The 26,627-nt window shown below is 41.1% G+C and overlaps 1 protein-coding gene across 6 annotated transcripts in view; it reads left to right on the forward strand.

Annotated features, from left to right (window-relative positions):
* SULF1 (sulfatase 1) overlaps positions 1-26,627 on the forward strand; it is a 167,831-nt gene that overhangs the window by 85,679 nt on the left and 55,525 nt on the right. For 4 of the 6 annotated variants that reach the window (XM_058668715.1, XM_058668714.1, XM_058668717.1 and 1 more), the window contains exons 3-5: positions 8,645-8,715; positions 9,020-9,251; positions 22,706-22,945. In XM_058668715.1, coding sequence (XP_058524698.1) covers positions 9,080-9,251; positions 22,706-22,945 — 412 coding nt within the window. In that variant the 5' untranslated portion in view covers positions 8,645-8,715; positions 9,020-9,079. Of the gene's footprint in view, positions 1-8,644; positions 8,716-9,019; positions 9,252-22,705; positions 22,946-26,627 lie in introns of those variants that run through there. The other 2 variants (XM_058668716.1, XM_058668718.1) reach the window with 1 other exon arrangement.

Below are 26,627 nucleotides of genomic sequence, written 5' to 3' on the forward strand. Positions count from 1 at the left end.
GAAGAATCTTGAAATAGTACCTGAACCAATCTGAATTTCAAGGTTTTCTTGAAAATATCTCTAACCAAAGACGTTGTCTTCAACCACAGATGTTTCATTTTTTTTAATGTTCCCCCAAAAGTATTAAGCTTTTAAAAATACACAGCTAATTTCCACAAATTGCCTTAAGCTAGAAACTAGAATTTTCCTGAGTGAGGAATTAAAGACAGCTTGACACTAGAATCCCCCAGTTTGTCTTTTCAAATGCTGCTTCATCCTCTAGTCTGTTTCTCGGAGCCCTCTTGCTTAGCTATTGCTGTGTATAAAGCTGTACGCTTCCTCAAAGGGCCAGATATCTGCACTCGGCTAGTCTTCAATGCTTGGAGAACAGTAAGGAACATTATGCTGGTGATAAGCATGATAGCTTGAAAATGATAGCATAATATTAAGTAGGATTCTCTTGACTGTGAATCAAGTAGTAAGATCAGGGCTTCTTTCCTACATAGGATTTGACTATGAGACACCATTCAGAGAAATCCTTTGCAAATTGATACAGCATCTAGTTGGTTTTTTTTAATATTTCTTATGCTTAATGTATCATAAGAATTGTGGAAGCTTAAATTAAATTTGTATTATGCTAAATTAGGTATTGCAGGGAAACAGACTAAAATTAAAATATCTCCAAATTTACTTGAAGTGCATTTTGATACCTATGATCAACTCTTTCTTCATTGTTTGAGATCTCATATTACTGTGTGTCTATGTGTGCCCATTTTAAGTGTGTGTGTGTGTGTGTGTGTGTGTGTGTGTGTGTGTATGAATGATTGCCTAAGAGCATAGGGAAGAGTAGAGAGAGAGACAAAGACCCTCACAAGGAACAGATGGAACTTTCTGCTTGTGACACAGACAGTCATGCTCAGCCAACACTTCCTCTACTCCACCAAATTTCCTAGCCCTCTTGCAATGGGACAGGATTCTACCTGTAGTATATGAAATATTCGAAGTGAAGTCATTTCAAGGTTGAAACCATAAAATGTTTCTGCAAAATTTTCTTGTTTAAGCTATAGTGGTAACACAACAACACTGTCCCCTTCGACGTACAGTAATGCATGACCAGGCAGGATAGAGCTCTCTGCCACCTTGCATGTGACTTGTAATTTAAACGACAAATAGATTCTTACTATGTTAAGCTATTGGCAGTTGGAATACGTGTATCATTGCGATATTTCAAGATACTTAAATAGTTTCTAAGTATATAAAGCCAAAGATAAATTCAGCAGAATTTAATAAAAGAAAGTGAAGATTCATATAAAAAATTGTATTTTTAAATCAATATTGCTGTCTTTCCATTGAAGCCATTTTAACTGGAGCTCTCAGTGTCTGCTTGCCTCTTTGGAAACCCAATCACCCCTTTGTCCTCATGTTCCCGGTTCTCACGGCCACCATTGAAAACAGTGGCCGTTATCAATCCTTTCAGAAACTGCAGCATCTGCTTCAGGAATGGTGAATCCTTCTAGTTCTTTTCATAATATTAGATCACTTTGTTTCCCTTTGTTTTGCTAATTCCTACTTGAAAGAAGTGGGAAGAACAATAGTCTTGGACTTTTTTGTATTCCCTACAATACCCTGGGTAAGCTCACTTTTACATGATTTTCATTTCTACCTTAATGAAACTAAATCTCAAAGGTAAATCTCTTGCTGTAATCTCTTATTCAACTCTATTTGTCCTGACAAGACAGAAAGAAAATCAAGAAGTGTAAATGTACCAATTTTTTACTTTTATATTGAAGCAGATAGTTTTTTTAAAAAATTCAATATATACATAATACATTAGAAAAAAATATATCAATCCATCTCCCTCACTGTAATCCAGACATAATCAACATTAATGGTCACATGAATAGCTAGATGACTTTCCAAAATTTCTTTCAAGTTCAGAAACCACTGCATTGAGCGAGGGGGGAACAGAAAGATAGAGAAGAGAAGAAAACACCATCCAACGATGATCTCATCATTTTGTTGAGCATTTCCCCAAAGGTGTCCCTTGCCAGAAAGAGTCACTTTTTAGTTGTCTTGATTGGGCGAGAAGTTAATATTCAAGAGGCACAAAACTGATCAGGCACCAGAAGACTGGTGTCAATCTTTTTTTTTTATTAAAGTTGTAATCAATTAAATTAAGAAATAGACTTTCTGGGACCAATTATGATGTTATTTAAAAGCTGACATTAGCTCCTTCATAATTTTACATGCATTATAAGGAAGATAGCATGACCTGACAATTTGCTCTTTAGAAAGATGTAATATATAGGAGGCTTAAAAGACAAAAATTAAGGGGACAGTGGTCCCATATAAACTGATCCTAAGAAATTGAAGTTTGTAGAATGGTCATGGGGGTTAGACAGGTGGGAGTGGACACCATCTCCCTACTGATATAATTCCATTTTGCTTCACACTGACAACAATCTAAGTGTGTTCAGGCTAAACTCAGTCTGTGGTGATTGCATACTCTCCTCTGCTATTTCCATTGGTTATGGTGTCACTTTTCTCTAGCCAAACTCTGAAGAGGCATGGCTTTATGCTGAAAACAACTCGTTTACTCTGTCTCAGAGATGTTTAGTACTATGGTGAATAAATAAGTTATTCTGATCCTGTTTTTTGTATAACTTAGACGCATGAACATTCATTTATAAAATTAGGTGTTATCCTCAGATCAAAACATACGTACACACACTGTCATCACTCATCAACAACTGCCTTGTGTGTAAGACTAGACATTGAAGACCGATTCTGGCAAGGCAGTCGGAAAAAACTGTGAATGAGTTTATGAACAATGTCATTCGTACACTTAAATGATATGTTAATGAAAAATAGCTATATTTTTCAAATCAAGAAAACTGGTGAATAAAGCCATGTTAAATTTGCATTTTTTAAACTCTCTATTTATCTGAATCAAAGAGAACTAGATTTTTGAATCTGCTTTTGCATTCAGTCTATTTAAATACACACTTTTGGTTGAAATATATGGATAAAATCCAGCTCCATATGGATAAATGGTTAGAGAAGTGGAGGATTTTTATAGCTTTTTCAGGTACTTTTGATGATATTTTTTAATGTTACAACACTATTTGACAAGTGATCATAAAGGTTAGTTGAAGCAAAAAATCAAACCCTCTCAATGAGCTGTCCATGATATTATGTTAAAATCCCATAATCATCTTATGATTTTGACTATTTGAACTTATATGATTTTGCATCAGTGTGATTGTTTGTAAAATATTGGTGCACAGAAGTACACAAAGTATTTTAAATATTGACACATCCTATAACAAAAAATAACATGTTACTATCACAACTAACATCATCAGAAAAGGTTTTGCATTTGGGGAAGTTGCCGAGTTAATGAAAAGGGTGCACATTTTTCCAAAAAATCCACCACGTATCCAAACCCAGGAGATTCTTTTAATTAAAAGAATAATACGGGGCCCGGCGGCATGGCCTAGCGGCTAAAGTCCTCGCCTTGAACGCCCCGGGATCCCATATGGGCGCCGGTTCTAATCCCGGCAGCTCCACTTCCCATCCAGCTCTCTGCTTCTGGCCTGGGAAAGCAGTGGAGGACGGCCCGATGATTTGGGACCCTGCACCCGCGTGGGAGACCCGGAAGAGGTTCCAGGTTCCCGGCATCGGATCGGCGCCCACCGGCCCGTTGCGGCTCACTTGGGGAGTGAATCATCGGACGGATGAAAGATCTTCCTCTCTGTCTCTCCTCCTCTCTGTATATCCAGCTTTCCAATAATAATAAAATCTTTTAAAAAAAAAAAAGAATAATACAGGCACAACACCCTTGGATATAGATGGTGTGTGCAGCAGGTAAATCTATGTCTTCAAGTCCTGGCGACTCAGCTTCTGATCCAGCTTCTTGCTAAAACATCTGGGACTCAGCAGTTGATGGCTCAAGTACGTGAATTCATAGGAGACCTGGGTGGAGCTGTTGGCTTTTGGTTTCAGACCAACCCAGTTCTGCTGTAGGGGACCATCTGAGATCCCCGATCAGTAGAAGACTTTCTCTCTCTCTCTCTCCGCTCTCTCTCTCTCGCCCTCGCTCTCGCTCTCGCTCTCACTCTGCCTTTCAAGCAAATACATAATTTGCTTAAATTTGTGCCCAATGTGAAATGATAAGTTCAGCTTGCAGTTCAATCATCTAGGAGCTTTTCCTCAAGGCAGCCTCTGTACTTCCCAAGGCAGAAAAGGCTGTGTGCAATCTCCTATCTCTTCAAGACAAAATAGTAAGGAAAAAACACATGCTCAAGGTTGAGATTTTTTTTAAAAGATTTATTTGTTTTTATTTGAAAGTCAAATACACAGAAAGGAGGAGAAATAGAGAGGAAGAGCTTCCATCTGCTGATTCACTCCCCAAGTGGCCTCAATAGCTGAAGCTGTGCTGATTCAAAACCAGGAGCCAGGAGCCTCTCTGGGTCTCCCACATGGGTGCAGGATCCCAAGGCTTTGGACCATCCTCTACTGCTTTCTCAGGCCACAAGCAGGGAGCTGGATGGGAGCAGAGTCACCGGGATTAGAACTGGTGCTGATATGGGATCCTGGCGCATGCAAGGTGAGGACTTTAGCTGCTAGGCTACCATGCCAGGCCCAGGGTTGAGTTTTAATATGTTAATCCATGTAGTGTTTGGGCTCAACTCCTGCTGGTCTTTTTATAAAGACAAGCTTTCTCCATTCATACTTTGTTAGAGTCAGTTTGCCCACCATCACTGTTAACACCTTCAGCACAAATGTCAGCAAAGTGAAAAAAGGCAAATAGTGTGTCAATATTCTTGTCAAAATAGCTCTGGCCTCTTGGATTCCTCAGAAAAGTCCCAGACAACACTGAAAAATGCTGCTGCAAAGGAAAGCATGCTGCTGCTTCTGTTTTCTTCTACAAAAATTGGAAATTTTTTGAAAGGCAGAGATAGAGAGCAATAAAGATATTTCCTCTATCTGCTGCTTCACAGGTCTTTGCCTGGCCAGTGTAGAAGCTGCAACTCTCACATGAGTGACAGGGACACAAATACTTGAGCTATCACCTGCTGCCTCCCAGGGTGTCTATAAGGAGGCAAGAATGAAGTTAGGACTGTAACCTGGGAACTCTGATATGAGATGCAGGCATCCCATACTGTACCAAGCCTGACTCCATCGCAGATTCTATTGGCTTTGAAAGACCTTAGCACCAACAGGCTAAACAAGGGGAGGTTTGCTAAGACAGAGGTTCCTTAATCCTTCTGGAAAGATGAGGACTTCTGCTCAGTCTTGGGAATGGCAAAACAAGACTATATGAACCAAAGGTTCTATCCAGTTGGCTCAAAGTCCTTTCCATCTATTTTCCTGCTGTATGTGACTTGAAACATGTAATGTCACATGAATCATTTGTTTTGACGGTCCCAAACAAAGTCCACTAAACTTTGCACATCAATTGCCCATAACTGCAATTCGGGTGTTCTTTTTATGGCTTGAAGAAGAGGCAACTTGCATTTGTCCTAAATGGTGAATGCAATAATTAATTCCTCAAGCTGCCTTCCAGTGTGTGAGAAAAAGCTCTCATTACATTTCTCCCACTTTCTGGTATTTCTTGAGATAAATTGTTAGTCTCTAAGGACACTTGTCGCCCACCACAAAGTATCCAATTCAGACATTGCATCCTTGTCTGCTGTGTCAAGTTCTGCATTTTGTCTGTCGGGGTTTTTCTTTTCCTTTTTTCTTAAACTTGTTTTCCTTCTGGAGTTGGAAACAGGCAGTGGGAGGACAACAGGTTTTCAAAGGTCATCTTTGAATAAAGAATTGTCTGTGTGCGCTTTCGTGCCAGTGGTGTGTTTTGTGTGTATTGGTGAAGGAAAGTGGGATTTAAAAAAATGGAGCTCTCTTCTGGCCAAACCTGTCTAAAAGTTTAATTTTCTTTACCATTCAATTTATTTGCATTTCCTTATGAATGAATGCCTTGAATTGATAATAAACGAGGGGAAGGGAATGGAAAGAATTGGACCAATTATACAAAGTTGCAGTTAAGATGAATCGGCTTTTATGATCTGTTGTCTATGAAGATGACCACAGTTAATAACACAATATGGGATATTTTAAATTGGTTTTTAAAAGATTCAAAATGCACTCACTATCAAAAATGATAAGCATGTGAGGTGACAGGTTATTCAACTTTATATAATCATACTGGTACATATATATCTAAAATTATCACAACATACCTCACAAATATATGTAGTTATTATCAAATAAGAAACTATCTCAATTAATAAAACACCATAAACTGTGCCCAAAAAAGCATAAGTCCCTTTCATATCTTTCATTCTCCAGAAGGTAAGTTCTGATAATAGATAAAAAACTACATCCACACGGTTTTTCTGATTATAAAATGCCTTTTGATGTAGTTATACAAAGATACCACTAAAACTATTTCTTTTTTCTGAAAAAAAAAAGAAGTTATGTAAATAAAACTAAGAAAAAAATAACTAGCAGTGGGTTCCAGGGAGTTATCAGCATCATAATCATGAAGGACTTTGAGTTTCTCGTGCGCCTGATAATTTAAAAGGCCTGCCATTGTTTGTGCCCTGCAGTAAGGCCGTGCCAACAGAGTTTGGTTTAGATGTAGGCTGTAGCAAGAGTAGCATAGCCCGGTTCATTCTTTCCTCACACACCATTGCAGGCTTTGAGAGGTGAGCAAAGTTCGGCCACTTAACAGGACAGCCCACTAAGAAATATCTATGTTTAAGTATTTAGCCTGATTTACACTCTGTTGGAACAAGCCATTGCTTGACATCTAATTTCTTTCATTTTCATGTCCTTTCGTGCCCGTATCAGATTTCTCATGATTTAAAGCAAATGCAGGGAAACTAAACAGTCAGTGCAGAATAATTGCAGGCTTGCAGGGCTTGGCATGCACGGCAATCACTGGTGCAAACCTGAGTCATTAAGAAGAAAGCACTGTCTCTTACATATTGACTTCTGCAAAGCCATAGAATCAGCTGTAACCAGCTTGTTTTGCTGCTCTGCAGATAATGCAGTCAGTGCTTGCCTTGGTACAGCTTATTTACGTTAAAATCTTCTTACAAAATCAGCCTCTTTCTGTGTGTGTCTCTCTTTCTGTTTCTCTTTCTCTCTCTCTCTCTCTCTCTCTCTCACTCACACACACACACACACACACCCCAATGGGCAGCATAATTACAGGCTGTAGAGTGAAAAGTATTAGAACTGTTTACAAAACAACTCGTAAAGTTTAAAATAATAGGGGTGGATATGCGGGCTTGTGGAAAACCAAACAGTACGTAGGGCAGAAGTAAAGAGTGCACAGTCTTTCTTCTTTCACTGTCCCATGTCATCCTCCAGAATTCAGGAGTCAGAGATGAAGGCTGGAGCCCCTTGCCTCCTGCAATGTGATGCTTACATTTAATTAGTTCTGCTTACTTATCCGGTGCCAGTTTATTGTTGCAGATCAAAATACAGATACTCAGGTGTGCAGGGACAGCATGGCTGGTGAAGGAGGCTGCTATCTAATTAATTTCAGGGCAGCCTCAATTTCCACAAAGGGGTTCTCTCACAATTTACAAAAGATTAAAAAAAAGAGCCACTTGCTGTCTTTCAAAAATTCAACAGCAAAGCTTTCAGTAGGTTTACTGTTCTGAAGTTGAGAGACACATTTTCCCAACCCTTTCATAAAACTCTTCTTATGCAACTTTACAAAGATTTCGCAGCAGGACCCTCTGGATTTTATGTATTTCTTTATTTTTGTATGGAAGGGTAGCCACTCACCCCTAGCCTGAGAGCCAATCACTCATTTTGCTTTGTGGATATACATCTGCTGCGGCAAAGCAAAAACCCCATGGTGGCTGGGCTGTGGTCACTGTTGACAACAGTAAGGCCCATGACTGGCAGTTGGAAGGGGCTCTGTCCGGTTAGGCGCCAGCAGGAGAGCTGAGGACACTGGCTGGGTAGGACCAGCTGTTCTTCAGAGACGCACCTTCTCCCTTGATGATTGATGCGGGACAGTTAGGAACGCTGAGAGGTGGAGGGACTGGAGAAGATTGTCCTTCCAGTCACTCACCGTGAAATCTTGTCAGTGGAAATGACTCCCCAGGGGAGGGAGTAACACGAAGCAGATGACAAATGACAGCTTAGCATTTCATTCTGCCTGCTAGGTACTCAATATGACATACAGGTGAGTGAATTACCTCTCCCACAAAATGCCCTTAACGCCAGCAGCTCCCCACATGTAAACATGCCTTCCAAATGATATGAATTCTCCCAGGCACTGCTGCCTCTTCCCAATCAATCTGTGGCATGTTTTCAAATACTGCTGGAGCGCTAGTAGGGAGTGCCATTCTTGCCATCACTGAAAGAGTTGATTATGAAATGAAGATATGGTTTGAGTCATTTGTTAACAGTTCTCAACGGTGCTTCTTTCTGTTTATCCCTTTTAGAGTATGGAGATATATATATCTCCATTATATATATATATATATATATATATATATATATATATATATCCATATAATATAATATATATCTCCATAATATAATATGCCTTTTCAAGAGACTATTTCTGGTTAAAAAAAAATGTTTCTAAACCTTTGACTGATATTTGCTTTGCATTTCTTTCTCACCGTTCTAGGACCCCATCTACATGTTCCGAATACCACTGAATGTGTAAATTGATCATTCAGCCAGGACACCTAATTCAAGGTATTAGCCCTTGTTGGAAAGCTTTTACAGTGGAGCTTTTGGAAATTATACCTTGGCAATAAAATGCAATAAGAAAAGTTGGAATGAGAATCAAAGACAAAAGTGAATTTGCAAAATAATCAAGTGCTTACAAAACTACCCGACACTTGGGAGGGTTTGCAATGTCTGACTCACGTGCAGCCCTCTCGCTGCCAGTGTGTGTGCCAATTCTGACTTATTTGTAGCCCTTCTTCTGCAACCGTGTTTGGGGTTTGGGTTTCATTTTAGTCCTGCTTCTCCCTTTTTCCCTCCCCTGACTGCCCAGACCTCCAGAAAGCAGGAGACTGAGACATTTTGTCAGCTTTGCGACATTGGACCAAATACAATGAAGTATTCTTGCTGTGCTCTGGTACTGGCTGTCTTGGGCACAGAACTGCTGGGCAGCCTGTGCTCGACTGTGAGATCCCCACGGTTCAGAGGACGACTGCAGCAGGAACGGAAAAATATCCGACCCAACATTATTCTTGTGCTCACCGACGATCAAGACGTGGAGCTGGGTGAGATACTGTTTTCTTCACTTGTTTCTTGTTCAAATGGCTTCTTGTGCTGCCTTCTCGGTAGCACTCTCAGACCTTGGGGGATGGGGAGTTATACTTGATGATAGCATCTTCACCAATAGCCGCGTTTATCCTTCGAACTTAGAGTGATCATAAAGCATTTGGGTGGTGCTAAGCCTTTTACTTTTTTTAAACATTACTTTTCTAGTGTTAAGCCTTTGAAACAGTCTCAGGAGGGAAGTATATGGATGAAGGAATAGTAAGATGGAATATTGTATCTGGGTACTTTTTTTCAAATTCCTGAATAAGACAGAATTTAAAAGTAAAAATTTATTTTGGGAGCAAAAAAATTAAAATGCATACACAGTTTTTCTGTAATGCACATTTTTCATGGACTTTTTGATGACACCTATTATAGAAATCAAGGATTTTATTGTGTATCTTGGAAAGTCCTGATCAAAACACTGTTAAGTTATTTGGACAAAATGGTTTCCAAAAATATGAAGAATATGACTGTGAACTGATGCAATGTATATGACAACTCATAGACACAAAAGTTTTGATGATGATTGTTTCTGGTATGAATCGTTTGTTCATAGCTTGTTATAGTAATGAGTAAGTAGTGGAAGACGGCAATGTGCTCCATATCATTTGGTTGTTACCTTAGGGATGGTGTTTTTTTTTTAATTAACTTGCTTGGGTTAATTCTAGAGCCTCAGAAACATGGACATACTCTGAGAGTTCCAACTCGCTTCTTGATTTTTTTGTCTACTCCTAGTGCTTGTCCATAAGCATATGAGCACATTGTCCCAGTCTATGAAAGAAAAGTTGGCCCTGAGTGGACACCATCACTCTTCATTTCTTTCTGTAGTGTTCCCAGGCATTGTTTCAGTGCGTTGACTGAGTACACACAAGTTGATCACAAGTAGAATCTTTCAGAGCACACTTCTTTACACAGGGTCTGTAGCCTGGGATTTGGCACACAAAACTCCCTAGGCTGGAATGCACCTGCACTGAAGGAACCTGGAGTTTCAGTTTGAAAACAATCTGTAGAATCCCAACAAAGTTAATTCTTTGGATTCAGTTGGAAATAAATGCACCCAGCAAGGGTCATCATTGTTGAAGTCAACTTGCACTCAGTTCTTTCGCTTCATTTTAAGAACAGAAAAAACTGTTGATTTTCTAGACATGTGACATTTTCTGATCTTGCACTTTAGAACATATCTGGCTGGTTCTCTGAATCCTTTCATTTAGTCACAGAGAAGTAAAACATTTGCATTCACATTCTTTTTTATTTTAAAAAAATTCATTTATTTTTTATTGAAAAGTCAGATCAGATTTTTTTAATTTTTACTTTTATGGTACAATTCCGTAGGGAGTTCACATTCTTAACATCACTAACATCCATCCTTTCGACTTCCCCTGAGATCTTCATCTCCGCATCTACCCAGGTGTTTCCATAAGTGATGGTTTCCTGGATTCCCAGTCCACTCTATTCTTAATCCTTCCATGGTCAGATTTATCTTTCAGATGTCTGATCAGGTCATCTTTCAGTTTGAATCCTTTCCAAATTTTCCAAAATTTCCCTTTGCCAAGAGGACCAAGCTCTTCTCCTCTGCAGGCAAATGAGCACTGTCCAATCTCGCACTGACTGTCCCTGTAAAGGCATGGTTCTTCTGCGAACCTTCATTCCCTTGAGGGTGACTTTCATTCCCTTGAGGGTGACTGGATTGGTGAAATCATTCCCTTGCCTCTATTCCAAACATTTCTACAACTCACCCCCTCTGCCTATCCACACTTATTTCACCTGAAGAAACCCTACCTTTTCTTCACAATCCAGCTCCACTGTTCACCCTCAAATTCAGTACACTATACCAAAACATCTTTGCCTTCAACATGGTCAATGGAACTCTGTACTCCGTTAGATGTGCTGCTAGCTAGCATGGCTCATATTCACTGGTAAAAGTCTGTAAGCCAGGCTCAGTCAATCCAGATATCCTCCACGCAATTTTTTTTTTACCTCCTCCGTTTATTTTCTAGCCAGATTACATTTTAAACATTAATACTTATTCCTCCAAATAACCCTAGGAAGTAATTACTGTTATACCTCTCTATTTATGAGGAGACTGGACCTTGGTGCAGTCATGTGACTGTGGTAAGCTATAACACTATAATGGAAAAGTCTGAACGTGCAGTAGGTGTTGGTCTACACAGCTAAACATTTAACCACTTTTCCCTCCATCAATCAGCCCTTCAGCTAATATTTGTTGAGACCTTCCTAAAAACAACCTGTGCCTGCACAGTAATGTTTTAAATTCAAAGAGACAGCTGAAGCCTAAGATGAGCATATTTAGTAGTTGGTAATGCAAGATGACTGTGATGACTGTGAACCACAGCAAATAAAACCACCTTTATCACCTGAAAACTCATGCCTGTGGGAGTGGTCACTTGCTGGTGACCACTTTAATAGCTTTTAAGTGAACAGTTCAGTAGTGTCTTTGTAGTACATTCACATTTCAAAACCAATGGCTGGAGTGCTTGTCACCTTAAAAAACCAAAAGTCTTTACCTGTTAACGTCTTCACTGTTTCTCCGCTCTCCCAACCCCCCTGGGAACCACTTTCTGTCTTTATGAATTCCACTCTTAAAGGCACTTCATGTAAATGGAGTCATAGAGTATCTTTGTTGGTAACTGTCTCAGTTCACAAAATATGTCTTCAAAGCTCATCTGTGTTGTAATTTGTTACAATAACATCCCGTTGTATATATAAACAGTGTTCTTATTTATCCATTCATTGTGTTGTTGGAAACCTGAGTTGCTTCCTCCTTGTGGCTGTTGTGAATAATCCTGCTATGAATATGAGTGCCCAAATATCTCTTTAAGTCCTCACTTTGAATTCTGTTGAGTCTATACCCAGATCTGGAATTACTCGGTTCTATACTTTTTAGTTTTTGATAGAGGAGAACACAGGAAGAGAGAAAGCTATAATTTGCTAGTTCACTATACAAATGTCCACAGTGGCCAGAGCTGACCCACCCTGGGCTGATGAGGGGAACCAGGAACATAATCCAGGTGTCTTATGTGAGTGGCAGGAACTTTATTTAACCATCACTGCTGTTTCCCGGGGTCTGCGTTGTCAAGAAACTAAAAGCAGGAACTGGAGCCAGGAATTCAACCCAGTCACTTTGTTGTGGGATGTGGTTCTGTTAACTACTAGACAAAATGCTCACCCCAATAGTTTTTTCAGAAGCTGCTTTATTACTCTCCATAGTAACTGTATTGTTTTATAGTCTCTCCAACCATGCACAAGTGTTAGCAGTTTCTCCATATCCTCACCAACACTTGTTAGTTTCTGCTTTGTCTTCGTTTTGTGTTTTCGAATAATGCCTATCCTAATAAATTCGAGGTGGTGCCTCATTGTGGTTTTTACATGGCTGGGTTTTGTTTTTTTACTTCCATGTAATGTTGTTTGCCAAGTGCTTTCATAAATCTTTGTCTATGCAAAACTTTTTGCACCTGTAATGCTGCAGGCAATTTTGGCTACTGTGCCTACAAAGAGATACAACAGACTTAGAAAAGGCTTAGGAAGACAATTATGAAAATTTTAATAGAATACTTTTCTATTGGAAAAGAATAAAAGAACTCTCCCCTTTGTCTGAAAAGACAAAGGCCAAGCAGCACTGTAATCAACGTTTGTGAAATGAAACCGAGAAGGGAAGCACTTGTTCCGTGTGAGAGGGAGCCACTCCCTCAACTTTGAGGACAAATAAAGTAAACTAATACTTTTTGAAGGACTAAGACACATACGGAATTCATTAATAAAAGTGCTAGAATCTTACATGGGAATAACACTTTGTTTTGACAAGTAACATTCACTCACAATATTGTGAATGAACACTCTCATCCCACCCATGTTGGTTGCATGAAGCACCATTATCTCAGGGGGAAAGAGCCTGTGGAAAAATTAAACCATGGTCCCCTTATTCTGGATTAGCATTTTTGCTTTCTCCAGAGCTTAAGAAGTTTCTCTGGTTATGCCTATACTCATGAGTAGTTCATGATTTTAGGCTAAAATAACAGGTGGAAAATTTCTAATTTTTCTTGAAGCTAGGAAAACACACATGGAAATGATCACCATCAAGTTCACGATGCTAAGTACTTCTGCTGAAAGATAACCAAGAGCATCAACATTCATCTTTATTTTAAAATTAAGGGGAAAAACGAAGGAGCTACAATCATATTAAGCTTCAATAAAACCAGGAGGTGCATTCCTTTTTCTATTATCTCCTATACTTCAAGTATTTTATACAGCAAAAGGAAAAAAATGAGAAATGCTTGGAGAGGGGAACCTATCTAACTTGATCAGCACAGCCAAAGATCTAACTCTTCTAAACCTTTTCTCAGTAGCCCCTTGATTTCACTCAGAAGTAAAACACTGGGGTTGGCATTGTTTTAGAATAGATAAAGCTGCTGCCTACAATGCCAGGATCTCACATCAATGCCAATTTTACGTCCTGGTTGCCCTAGTTCCCATCCAGCTCTCTGCTGAAGCACCTGACAAGGCAGCACAAGATGGCCTGAGGAGGAGCTCCTGCCGCTAGCTTTGAATTGGCCCAGGTTTGGACTGGCAGAGCTCTGGCCATTGTGGTCACCTGGGGAGTGAAACAGTGGATAGAAGAGGATAAACGATTTTTCTCTCTCTCTCTGTGTGTGTGTGTGTGTGTGTGTGTGTATCTCTCTCTCCCTCTGCACCCCCTTTCTCTTTCCCTCTGTCTCTTCCTCAACTTTAAAGGAAAATCAATATTTTTAAAAAGGCAAAAATGTGATCTTTCAGTAAGAACTAGTCCATAGATGTGTGGACTAGTTGACCAGAACATTTTTTCGAATTATATCAATATTTTAAAAGTCAGCTTTTCTATCAAAAAAAAAAAAAAACAAAGATCCAGATTCCTAGCTTTCATGAAAATCCAGAAGAATATGGGCTTGCATTTCATCTCTTGCAAGCGTGAAGGGGGGTCACAGCTGCCCCTGTAGGTGGCTGTACCCTGAATGAGGCATTCCTCTCCACTGCTCCCCAGCATTTCTGCCAAGAAGCCGGTACTGTTTATCAAAATGCCCACACTGCTGTTTTGTAGAAAAATGTTCCATAAACCACATCTCCTATTGAATGTAAACTTACAAAGACACAAATGCACTGTGGTTTTTCTTGTCCCTGGCTGCCTTCACTTGCCTGCTTTATGTGTAGCCCTGTAGGCAGGCATTTTACAATTGCTCTATGAGAGAGACTAGGTATATGGGTCTTAGTGACCTGGAAATATTTCAGAGAAATTTATAAACTTTCCCTTTTTCTTCTTTCAACTTGTTTTTTCCCTTTAGTTTTAGCTGAAAACATGTTTCCCTCTGCCATTCTCGTTTGAGTAGAGAAGTACACTAATTTTAATCATACTATTTTCTTGTGCTTATTAAATAGCAACGTAATTTTTTGTTTGAGACAGAGAAAGACAGAAATAGATGGATCAAACCTAAGACAGGAGCCCGGAGCTCAAGCTAGGTCTCCATGGTGATGGTGGTAGATTCAACCTACTTCAACCATCACCTCCTACTTATTAGAGTGCACACTACTAGAAAATTGGAATCGGGAGTAGAGCCAAAACTCAAACCCAGGCACTGAAATCAGGTCTTAACCACTTGACTAAGCGCCTGCTTCTAATAAAAATCATGTTTAATAATGAAGAATATAGGGAATTTATTGAAGTATAATGGGTTAAGCTGCCAGTTGGGATATTAGCATGCCCTATCAGAGTGCCAGTTCAAATACAGACTGCTCCACTTTCAGTCCAGCTTCCTTCTAACATGCTTAGAAAGGCAACAGATAATGGCCCAGACACCTGAGTCCCTGTTATCCATGTGGGAAACTAGGATAAAGTTCCTGTCCCCTTGGTTTCAGCCTGGCCCAGCCCCAACTGTTTGCAACATTTAAGGAAGGAGCCAGAAGATGGGAGATCTCTGTCTTTCCTCTTTGTTACTCTGCCTTTGAAATAAATTGGTAAATACATCACTTTTGATTTAAAATATGGAATCTTTTTTTCATAATAGGAACTGTCACTGTTTAGCCAGAGAAAATGACTGTGAGGTAATTAATTTCATCGTACATTGTCCTAACACAGTAATGTCCACACATCCCTGCACAGTTGGTAGGAACTGTGTTTGTTCACTATTGTCATTCATCTGACCAGGAACCATTACAGTGTGCAATCCACACTGAAGTCTCTCTCTGGGAAACCAGCTCTATCTGAATTCCACCTGTCTGAGCTTTCTCTAAGTCATGATGGTAAAAATGCTCTCTAGCTCTGTGAGATTTTTCTGGACACCATAAATAAGCTTGATGGAAAATCTAGCACAGAGGTAGCTGAGTCAAGCACGGGGGTAATTGAGTCAGGAAAGTGAAGCTGTATTCTAAACTAGCAGATCCAAGAAGCACATCAGCTCACCTCTGTGATTTTGATCACTCAGATGAGAGAGATTTTCTCCCTCCTGAACTTTCATGCAGATGAGTTGGGAATCATATAGAGTGGACAGAACGATTTCAGTTTTTCACTGTGGTTCCATTCTTCCCCAGCCTATCATGTCCCCCTTTCAAAGGCTTCTCTGGACCCTTGACTTAAACTTCACTCAAATTGCAAATGTGGTGGGTCTGGCAGGATTCCCGCAGGGTACATGCAGCTTCCAGACTTTCAGTCATGGTTCTCATATTTGGCATCCTGGGTCCAAGCCAACTGCTGTCGCAGTACCCTCCACCCTGCAGGAGCAGTAGCAAATGTCTCCAGTCCCCCTCCCAGAGCTCTGACACTGTGAGAGACACTTGACAATCCTAGGACTCAGCTGTGGCCTAGGTTTCCCCTTTGACCAAACCGGCCCAGACAGCTATGTCCCACTCTGGCTCCTAAGATTCAGCTACAGCCACTTTTATTGTGTGTCAGGTTCCCAACTCACAGGATGGGGTGCTCCCACCAGAACGGTGTGGATGTAGAGGCCAAGAATAGATTGTTCTCATTGCAAACCAGTATTAACATCCTCAGTCCTAAAGCATGGAAAAACTACTCGATGTCTTTTATCCCAGCCTTAGAGACTTCCAGAAAGAGAGGTGAAAGAAGCTGAAGAACTGACTGTGGCAGAACTGAGATGAGAAAGATAACATAGCCTCATCACAACTCTCCTTGTGAGGGTTGAATTCACACCATTTACTCCTTCGTACCCTTGCCAACTAATCAGGGCAGCTGCTATTAGTGTGTGTCTTTCAAGATTTTTCTAAAATTTTTATTGGAAAGGCAGATTTACAGAGAGATGGAGAGACAAAGAGAAATATCTTCCGTCCACTGGTTCACTCCCTCAGTAGCTGCAACAGCTGGGAACTGAGCCAATCCAAAGCCAAGATCCAGGAGCCTCTTCTGGATCTCCCACATGGATGCAGGTTCCCAAACCTTTGAGACATCCTCTACTGCTTTCCTAAGCCACAAGAAGGAAACTGGATGGGAAAGTGGAGCAGCCAGAACGCAAACCTGCACCCATATGAGATATCAATACCTGCAAGACAAGGATTTAGACACTGAGCCATCATGCCAGGCCCCCACTAGGTCCTTTATAAGAAAAGCAAACCACAAAAGTTAATGGGGGCTTGCACTGTGGCGTAACTGGTTAGGATGCTGCCTAGAATTTTCCACATCCCATATTAGAGCAACCAGGCTTAAGTCTCAGCTCCATTTCTGATTCCAGCTTTCTGCTAGCACATATCCTGGGAGACAGCAGGTGATGTTACATACTGGGGTTCCTGCCACCTAAAGAGGTTTAATGGCATCTTGGGCTAATTTCTGGTGAATTCTAGATGCCTTCTATAATTTCTAATTCAGAGCTCTTTTAACTCTCTATCTTCTCCTGAGCTGGTGAATCCTACTACATGTCGAGAATCCTTTATCCAAAATGTTTGAGAAATTTTAGATTTTTGGAGGGTTTTTTTTGTGTGTTTCAAATGGTTTACATATTCAAGACACAAGTCTAAGCAAAATATTCATTTGTGTTTCACATATAACTTAAACACATAGCCTGAGGTCATTCTAAGTAACATTTTTATTAATATGAACCGAAATGTCACATGAAATTTCATTCACCTTAAAGTATTCAAAACCTTCACATTTCAAAGAATTTCAGATTTCAAATTTTGGGATTAGGGATGCTCCACTGTCTTAGTATTCAGTCTGTGCTTCCAAAATACTGCTGGCTGTTAATAATTAGAAATCAGCACTATTTGCATTTTAGGCACCAACAGCTTAAAATCAAGAGAATCAGAGTTTCTATTTAAAGCAAAAACTGAGGAGAGAACATTTGGGACACCCACATCTACATCTAAGCACCTGGATTCAAGTCTTCCGGCTGCTGCATGCCTTGGGAGGTAGCAGGTGATGATTCAGTCCTTGAGTTTCTGCCACCCCAGTGAGGGACATGAGTTGAGTTTGTGACTTCTGGCTTGGACCTGGCCTGGCCCAGTCTCAGCTCTTACAGGCATTTTAGAAATGATCAACTGAACACAGGATTTCAATATCTTTCTCCTCTCTGTCTTTCAAATAAGATAACAAAGAATAAATCAACAAAGCAAAACTGAGCCTCTCTACCAAAAGGACAAAATAATTGCCCCTATACACTGCTCTCAAACAGCCATGAATACATAATCATGAATTATTATAGTCTAGTTTCTAGTAAAGGTTGCCAATGAAAAATCAATGGAGCAATCACATCAACAATAGATACCATGTAAGGGATTATTACTGCTGATGTCAATCATTACGCAGCCATTAAAAAAAGAGAAGGGGCTCTGTGCTCTCTTTGCTAGCACACACTGACCGGAAGGATGAAGGCTCAGTTTTCTACACTCTATTTTCTGCACCTGCCCGAAAACTCAAGATCAGCGACAGTGATTAACACTATGTGCCAGACATACAGCCTAGTCTCCCATCATCGGTGCCTGAATTTCTGAGATCATTTCAGCCCTTAGGAGCGCAGGAGGCATTCAGCAGTGCGGGTCAGCATCTCCCAAGACTCCAGATGAGCAAAAGGTGAGACTGCAGGAAGTGAGAGCTCTCTAGACTGTGAGTTGGCATCGTTTCTGCCTGTCGGTCTTGATAATGTCGGCGTCCCAGCCATTGCCCAGGCTAGACAGAGCTTGAAGACACACTCTCTGAAGCCAACTGCCTATACTAGCACCTGGCTCTGCTGCCAAGGGTCTATGTGGCCCCAGGAGTGTGATTTCACTTTCCACCTCAGTTTCTTTATCTGGAATATGGGAAAACTAAGTGATAGTCCTCACTACAAGGAGCTATTGTCAGGATTAAGTGAGATGATAGGTGTGAAAAAAATTTAGAGGAGAACCTGGCTGAGGCTTAGGTGTCAAGTCAATGTTTTCCCCTCCTGTCTACAGTATGTCTTAGCCTTGGGAGTGATATCAGCCATTCAAAAAGAATCAACCACTGAAGTGTCTTCCAGCTTCACATCTCCCTGGATCAGACCAACTTGGAACCTCTCTTCAGGTGTGATCCACTCACTGGCAGCTTCCACATCACCTGGAAGCTTCTTAGAATTGCAAATTTTGGGGCCCAGCACAATGACTCAGTGGCTAAATCCTTGCTTTGCAAGCACCACCATCCCATGTGGGTGCCAGTTCAAGTTCCAGCTGCTCCACTCCCCTTCCAGCCCTTTGGTTATGGCCTGAGAAAGTAGTAGAGGATGGGCCAGGTCCTTGGACCCTGCATCCACGTGGGAGACACAAAAGAAGCACCTGGCTCCTGGCTTTGGAATGGCTTCGGAGCTCAACTCTAGCAGTTGCCACCACTTAGAGAGCACACCAGCAGATGGAAAGTCTATCTTTCCTTCTCTCTGTAAATTTACCTTTCCAATAAAAAATTTTAAAAAATCTTTAAAAAAAAAAAAGAATTGCAAATTTCTGAGCTGTATCCAAGACTCACCAATACAGTCCAAGATTTTGTGACTATAGCATGTTTTCCAGGTGAGTGTAAAGGTAGATGAGAATTTTTTAAAGAAATGGTTAATTTTTTTAAGGACAGAATGACGGGGGGCAGGGAGAGAGAAAGAGAGATCCTTTATCCTCTGGTTTGTTCCTTCAATGACAATAACAGGAGAATCTGGGGCAAGACAAAACTAAGATTCAGAAATTTCATCCTAGCATCCCATGTGGGTTAACAGGGTTCAAAATATTCAGGAACAATCATCCACACTGTCTCCCAGGCCCATTATCAGGAAGCCGAATTAGAAGCAGAGGTGAGACTCAATCCCAAGTACCCTGATATGGGATGCAGGCAGCCAAGCAGGGTTTTAGCTTCCACATGACAGCCCCTCATGGATGAAGTCGCCCTGTTCGTGGTGCCTGCAAGGATCCCATGCCCACCCTCTGACCTGGCCCTGGTGAGAAGCTAGGTTTCTGGAGGGATTGCTGAACATACAATTGACCAAAAACAGAGTGATCCTGAGCATGAACCGAGTCCCGGCAAGAACATTCCCAGCAACTGTAAGTTGCAATTACTCTCTAGCCTCAGTTTTTGTATTATTTTGCCCTTACATCAGTTTTCTCCCTCCATTCCACATTTGCAGTGGGGTGAGTCTGTAAACTGGCGTTTGCAGCTCTGTGATTCAGAGCCTTAGTGGATGGCCCACAGCTGCATTCTTTCTTTATTTGAATTCAGCCAAGGCTCACACAGGAAATTCAGAAAGCTCACTCTTGGAAACAGGCTGTTGGACAGTGAAAGTTTATCAACAGTACTTGCTGATTTCCCAGAATCCAGGACTCTTCAATAAGTAACCACTGCAGATGTCTAAGTGGGGAGAGGTGGGGGCCAGTGGAGATCTTCAGCCTTTCCTCTCCCTCTCCTTCCTCTTCCACTTTTTTGTGCCTCTGTGTCTCCACAGAACCCTGCCCTATATGACCAACCAACACAGACGGCTGACCATTCATCCCCTCCTCCTTTCCTTTCTCTTCTTCCTTTGTTTTGTTTTCCTTCATTCTTGTCATTCTTCCTTTCTTTCCTGCTTTCTTGCTTTCTTTCCTCCTTTCTTTTTTTCTCTCTCTTTCTCTTTCTTTCTTTCATTTCAAAGGCAGAGAGATAGAGAAAGACATACAGAAAGAGACAGAGAGATCATTCTACTGATTCAATCCCAAATATCTGTAATAGCCAGAACCAGGCCGGGCTGAAGCCAATATCTCAGAACTCAATCCAGGGACCCACCTGCTGGAGACATTACCCGCTGTCTTCCAGGGTGTGCATTAGCTGGAAGTGGAAATGGAACCAGGACTCAAACCATATGCTCCATGGAAATGAGACGCGACTCTTCCAAGCTGCAGCTTAATTACTTCATCAAATGCCCACCCAGAAGCTTAGGTCTCAAATGAACTTCTTTGGTCTTCTGTAGTGCATATTCCTTTGTAGATACTCCTTCACTACCCATGAAAACGTTCCTTTCCAGCTTTCTTCCTGTGGGGAGAGCTTTGAGGTCCTGGTCAACTCCCAGCCCTCTGAAGCAGCACTACACCACCTGCATCTGTGCCCTAGGGTTACTCAGTGGTACAGTCCAGCCTAGTTCCTCTCACCTGGAACCCTCAGGAGCCTCTAGGCTATCCCTTAGATGGAGCGGCAATATCACCTCCCTGACAACAAATTTTTTTCTCATCATGTCATTCCTGTCTTGGACTTAGGACCCACGCTGTCTTCATTTCTGTCCATTCTAGCAAATCTGAATATCTCTGCCCAACCTCCAAGCTGTTTGCTAACTCTCGCCCCACATTTTGTCAAGAAAATTCTCCAGGTCCTTTGCCAGGCCAGGCACTCAGTGTGTTATCCTTATCACTCCATTTGCTTCTTTCAACTTCCAGATCATCCCACACGCCATGCTCCCAGCCCTCACCAAACACCTTACTCATCCCTCATTGCCTATTCCTTTCCTTCTCTATGTCCTCATTTCTCCTTTCAGAGCTCGTAGAAACGAGTCATACCTACTCTCCTGCTTTCACAGGTACTGTTGTTGCCACATTTGCCTTCTCATGAGTGCATTGCTTTGTAAATATCCCCAAGTGGCTTACTATGTATGGGTTCTGGTCTGGGGATATGATGAGAGGAAGAAAATTGTTAATTCAATATAGACTTGAGGGCTGAAGTTGATAGCATGCTCTGCATGCACTGGTCAAACACTTTGTTATTCGTTGTTGACACCCCCCCCCCAGAAGATGGCAAGAGGAGGAGCAGCTGAAAGTGTTCTCAGCTGAGGCTTATTTTAGGGGCTCCAATGAGACCTAATTAGAAACTGTCCTAGTGTCATATGCATCGTATGAATAAGAAACTCTGGTGTATAAAGAAGTCTGGATAACTGCGCCTTTCGTAACTGCTCTGTCCTTCTCTTCTGCTCTGAATGCCTGCCTGGTTTTCATTACGATTTCCTCCCTTGCTGGAAAAACACAGACTTTCTCCCTTTCTTTGTAAGAAGTGAGACCTGTTGGAAATCTGAAGCTCCAGGATTCAAATGCAATGGCTTGGCTGTGGCGCTGTGCAGTGCAACTCTTGACAAGTCCTGAAAAGGCTATTGAATGCTGGCTTGTTCTTTTCTGCAGCTTTGGATGTGTCTCAGCTGCAAGGTTTGGCTGCAGAGAGTTATCGACATCAATTTTTTTCCTCTGCCTCAGCAATCTTCTGCTTCCATTCCACTGGTACAGTTTAAATGGGACATTTTGCGATCTTAGAGGTACTTTTGTGTGCCACACCAGCAACCAACCTGTCTTCAAAAATTACATGCAAACAAGTCTAACTCTAAACCGGTGACGATGTCAGTTTAAAAAAAAATAAAACCTGTTGCCCATACAGTTGGTGAGCTCAGTGGGGGATACTAAGTTCCACTGAAGACCTTTTTTTTTTTTTTTTAATTAATACGGGCATTTTGAAAGGACTTTTACTTAATAAAGATTTGTTTTTCTTTTCTTTCATATGATTAAAATGCTCCATGGAGTAATCCCAGCAATGTCAATGGCATTCTGCACGTGTTGTGAGCTGGGAGTCTTGATGCTCCCTGTAACCCACTATTGTTCTCTGGTAATCTTCAAAGGGCTGCTGGCCTTTGAGTCTGCTCCATATCTAAACTTCTAGCTTTCATTATCAGATTAGCTTGCATTTTTGTGTGTGTGATTAAGGAGCAAAGAAGCTGAAATGTGTTTATTATTCTGCAAAATAGGTAGGATCCTTCACGTTTAATTTTGTTCTGGAAATGAGAGCAGATCAAATTATAGACTCCTCCAGCCAGAGGAAGGAAAGTAATAAATCAGGAGAACACAGGATCTGAGTGACACAGAACAAACGGACACTCTTGTGTTGCACTACACTGAACAATGCTGGGATTGTGCCTTTCAGGGTCTCTGCAGGTCATGAATAAAACCAGGAAGATTATGGAACATGGAGGGGCCACTTTCACCAATGCTTTTGTGACCACACCCATGTGCTGTCCATCGCGGTCATCCATGCTCACTGGGAAGTATGTGCACAACCACAATGTCTACACCAACAATGAGAACTGCTCCTCACCCTCGTGGCAGGCCATGCATGAGCCACGCACTTTTGCTGTGTATCTTAACAACACTGGCTATCGAACAGGTAAGGATGGTTTTTTTCTCTCCATGCACTTCTGGGAACATGAACATCCTGCATGTGGGAAAGTGTATCATGTCAAACACTACATGACCCTTCAATGAGTCCTTCAATGAAAATCATCTAGCTTCTCTGTTAATTTCCTCTTCAGCCCCATACATTTTCTCTGAAGGTTGCAACAGTGAAAGCACCTTAAAGGAAAGTCAAAACAATTCTCAGTAGACACAATACAAAGTTGTTGTACATATCCCATCAGAACATACAGCGACTGGAATTTTCCAAAATAACTTGCAGTAGAATTTTTGTCTCATTTACTTGCTTACTTGAAAACTTGAACATAATCAAGGGATCATGGCTCAATTCAATCTTTTTCTTAGATGTTTGTAAAGTCCTATTGTTTGTTTTCTTTAAAAAAATTTCTATTTATCTGAAAAGCAGACAGACATACAGAAAGAGACAAAAAGAAAAAGAGAAAGACAGAGGTAAAGACAGATATTCCATCTGCTTGTTCACTTTTTTTTTTTAAAGATTTATTTATTTTTATTACAAAGTCAGATATACAGAGAGGAGGGGAGACAGAGAGGAAGATCCTCCGTCCGATGATTCACTCCCCAAGTGAGCCGCAACGGGCCGATGCGCGCCGATTCGAAGCCGGGAACCAGGAACCTCCTCCGGGTCTCCCACGTGGGTGCAGGGTCCCAAAGCATTGGGCCGTCCTCAACTGCTTTCCCAGGCCAGAAGCAGGGAGCGGGATGGGAAGTGGAGCTGCCGGGATTAGAACCGGCGCCCATACGGGATCCCGGGGCGTTCAAGGCGAGGACTTTAGCTGTTAGGCCACGCGGCCAGGCCCTTGTTTACTCTTTAAATGCCCACAACAGCAGGGCTCAATGAGGCTGAGGCCAGAAGCCTAGAACCCAAGAGCGTCAACCATCCCTGGCAGCCTCCTAGCAGGCTCCTTAGCAGAAAGCTGAAATTGGAGTAGACCCGGGAACACTGATATGGGATGCAGGCATCCCACGTGGCACCTTTCCCAGTGCATCAAATGTGCAGTATCTGTAATTGTCTTCAGTGAGACATTACCAGGTATTTTCACAATGCTTAGTACCAGCTCTGAGGTCTTGTGACACAACATATGATCAAAATTACTTACTGAGTTAATAAAGCAGCAAGATATACCTTATTGAGTCACTTATTCACTGATACTTAATAGAATTTGGAAATTTTTTTAAACTTTGGATTATAGTTATTTTTAAGTCTTGAGTATCCACCTCTGTCTTCCAGGAAAGGAAGGTGTCCTGATGACTATATAATCATTTAACCCACAGGACAAGAGTTGATTATTTGGTCTTCTGCAAGTTGAGGACCTTTTTCAAGAGGGGTCAAAGCCATGTCAATCTCACTAAGAAAAAAACAATCACCCATCTGGTAATATTCTCTACAAACACACTTTTCTCACAGCATTTCCTTAGGTTTTCTGAGTTTTAATTCATGGAAGAAAATAAGGATGCTGATAGGCCTTAATGCCAAATTGTCTTTGGGTTTTTTTTTTCTCCTTCAGAATAATCTAGATTTATTCATAAGAAGTAAAGAAGATGCCATCATTAATGTTGTTGGAAATGATTTCAGGTCTACAGAGTCTCTATTCTGAAGCTTTGCAAGTAAAAGATTGCAGGAAAATATTCTCTTATATTTCTTGTAAAAAACAGATTAATCTTTCCCACTGGACTGAGGAAATATGTGGCCATTTGCTTGTTTGCTGAGAATCCTGTGACACTTAATACTCCTTATTTATGGGTGAAATTATTGATTGTGTAAATGATAGCAATGTTATTCGTTAGCAGTCTAGAATTTGCTCACAGAAGCAACTCCTCCCAAGAATCTCCAGGGTGTTTGCCTATGCTTGGGAAAGAAACTAGGTTACAGTAGGGTTTCAGAGAGAGCTCTCTCCTGAATGTGTTTTCTCACATTAGTGGTTAAAATTTATAGCATCTTTCATCTGAGAACTATAAAGCAATTTGCAAATCCATCAAACATCCCTGTAGACGATAAATGTACTTGGCTCTGTTTTATAACTGAGATGGGGATTTCTAATACTGTGTGACCAACTCAGAAATAAAATCAAAAATGGTCCCCTAATGCCTGGTTCCTGAGTTTAACCACCAAACTGTGTTTTTCTCACGGGAAGTATAGTGTGAAATCAGTGCCTTTTATTCCCAGGCTCCTTCTAATTTAGTTCCTTGGAGCAGAAACAGAGCTCAAAGGGCTAGAACTCTCACCACAACCAGAGTGATATGGATGGTGTTGTAAGAACTAGAGATCAGGGTGACACAGCCCTACCAGGTCTTAGACCATTCAAAAAGGAATTGCCAATTTGTTTTAGGGCAAAATAGGAAAGATGAGAAAGAAAGATAGGTAAGGTTTTTTGTGCCTACTAACTCTGTTCCAGGCATTTTAGCTAAGGTATCTCACCTCATTCTTTTTTTTTTTTTTTTCTAATTTTTTCTTTTTCTTAAAAAAAAGATTTATTTTTTTTTTATTGCCAAGTCATATATACAGAGAGGAGAGACAGAGAGAAGATCATCTGTCCAATGATTCACTCCCCAAGTGAGTGCAACGGCCGATGCCTGGAACCTGGAACCTCTTCTGGGTCTCCCACGCGGGTGCAGGGTCCCAAAGTTTTGGGTCGTCCTTGACTGCTTTCCCAGGCCACAAGCAGAGAGCTGGATGGGAAGTGGAGCTGTGGGGATTAGAACCGGCGTCCATATGGGATCCCTGGGCGTTCAAGGCGAGGACTTTAGCCTAGGCATTCTTACAGTAAAAACTAGGCATTCGTATAGTAAAGCTGAGAGAGGGGATTCTCCCATAGTCCCAACAAAAAGCCAAGACTTGGGAGTCCTGACTCGCTGAAAGCACAAACATAACACGTCTGACTCCAAAGTCTTTCCCCTTTCCATTGTGCTATTTCTGTCCTTCATTCCAACATGCTTTGTAGCACACACAAAATACTACAACATAGCTCAATAAAGACCCTAGCAAATAGGAATAAAGAGTAGAACTAATGAATTCAAGGTCAAGGCTAGTGTGTCAGTTGTATGCCGTGAATTCTAGGAAAAGGCTGCATTTTTGCAATGAAGCTTTGCGGTATTGAGAATGAAAATGGAAATATCATCCATTACAAAGATCACTGGGCCAAAGCATAAAAACAAACTAATTGTATCTAAGAAGATTAGGATATCCTGGTACTGGTTTCAATAACACTGTTCTGTAAGTATCCAGTGGTGAATTGAAAAAGTTTTACTGCAGCTCAGAGATAAACTCGTTTAATTGCCTTATCTTCTGAGAGGTAAACTCCTACATACCCACAAGATTGTTGAAGTGACAAATCTCATTTTCTCACAGAAAGAAGAGACAGTAGGATTTTGGTTTTCAGGATGTTTTCTAGGCTAGTACCCTAACCTGAAGGGTTAGGGCTGTGGGGATGTTGTATGCACCCAAGGGCGTTCCTGAGAAGGGCCTGCAGCCTCAGTGCAGCCCAGCAGGCTTGCTTCCATCAGAAAGGAAGTCTGATTCTAAAGCCGATCTATTCCCAGGAGTTTACACACTTAGGTATAATGGAATTTTATATTGACTCTTCTACCAAAATAAAGGAGATTCTTTAAGGGAAATTGCAACTTAAAATACTTACATG

Source organism: Ochotona princeps, chromosome 9 (genome assembly GCF_030435755.1).
Source record: "Ochotona princeps isolate mOchPri1 chromosome 9, mOchPri1.hap1, whole genome shotgun sequence".
Classification (NCBI taxonomy): domain Eukaryota; kingdom Metazoa; phylum Chordata; class Mammalia; order Lagomorpha; family Ochotonidae; genus Ochotona; species Ochotona princeps.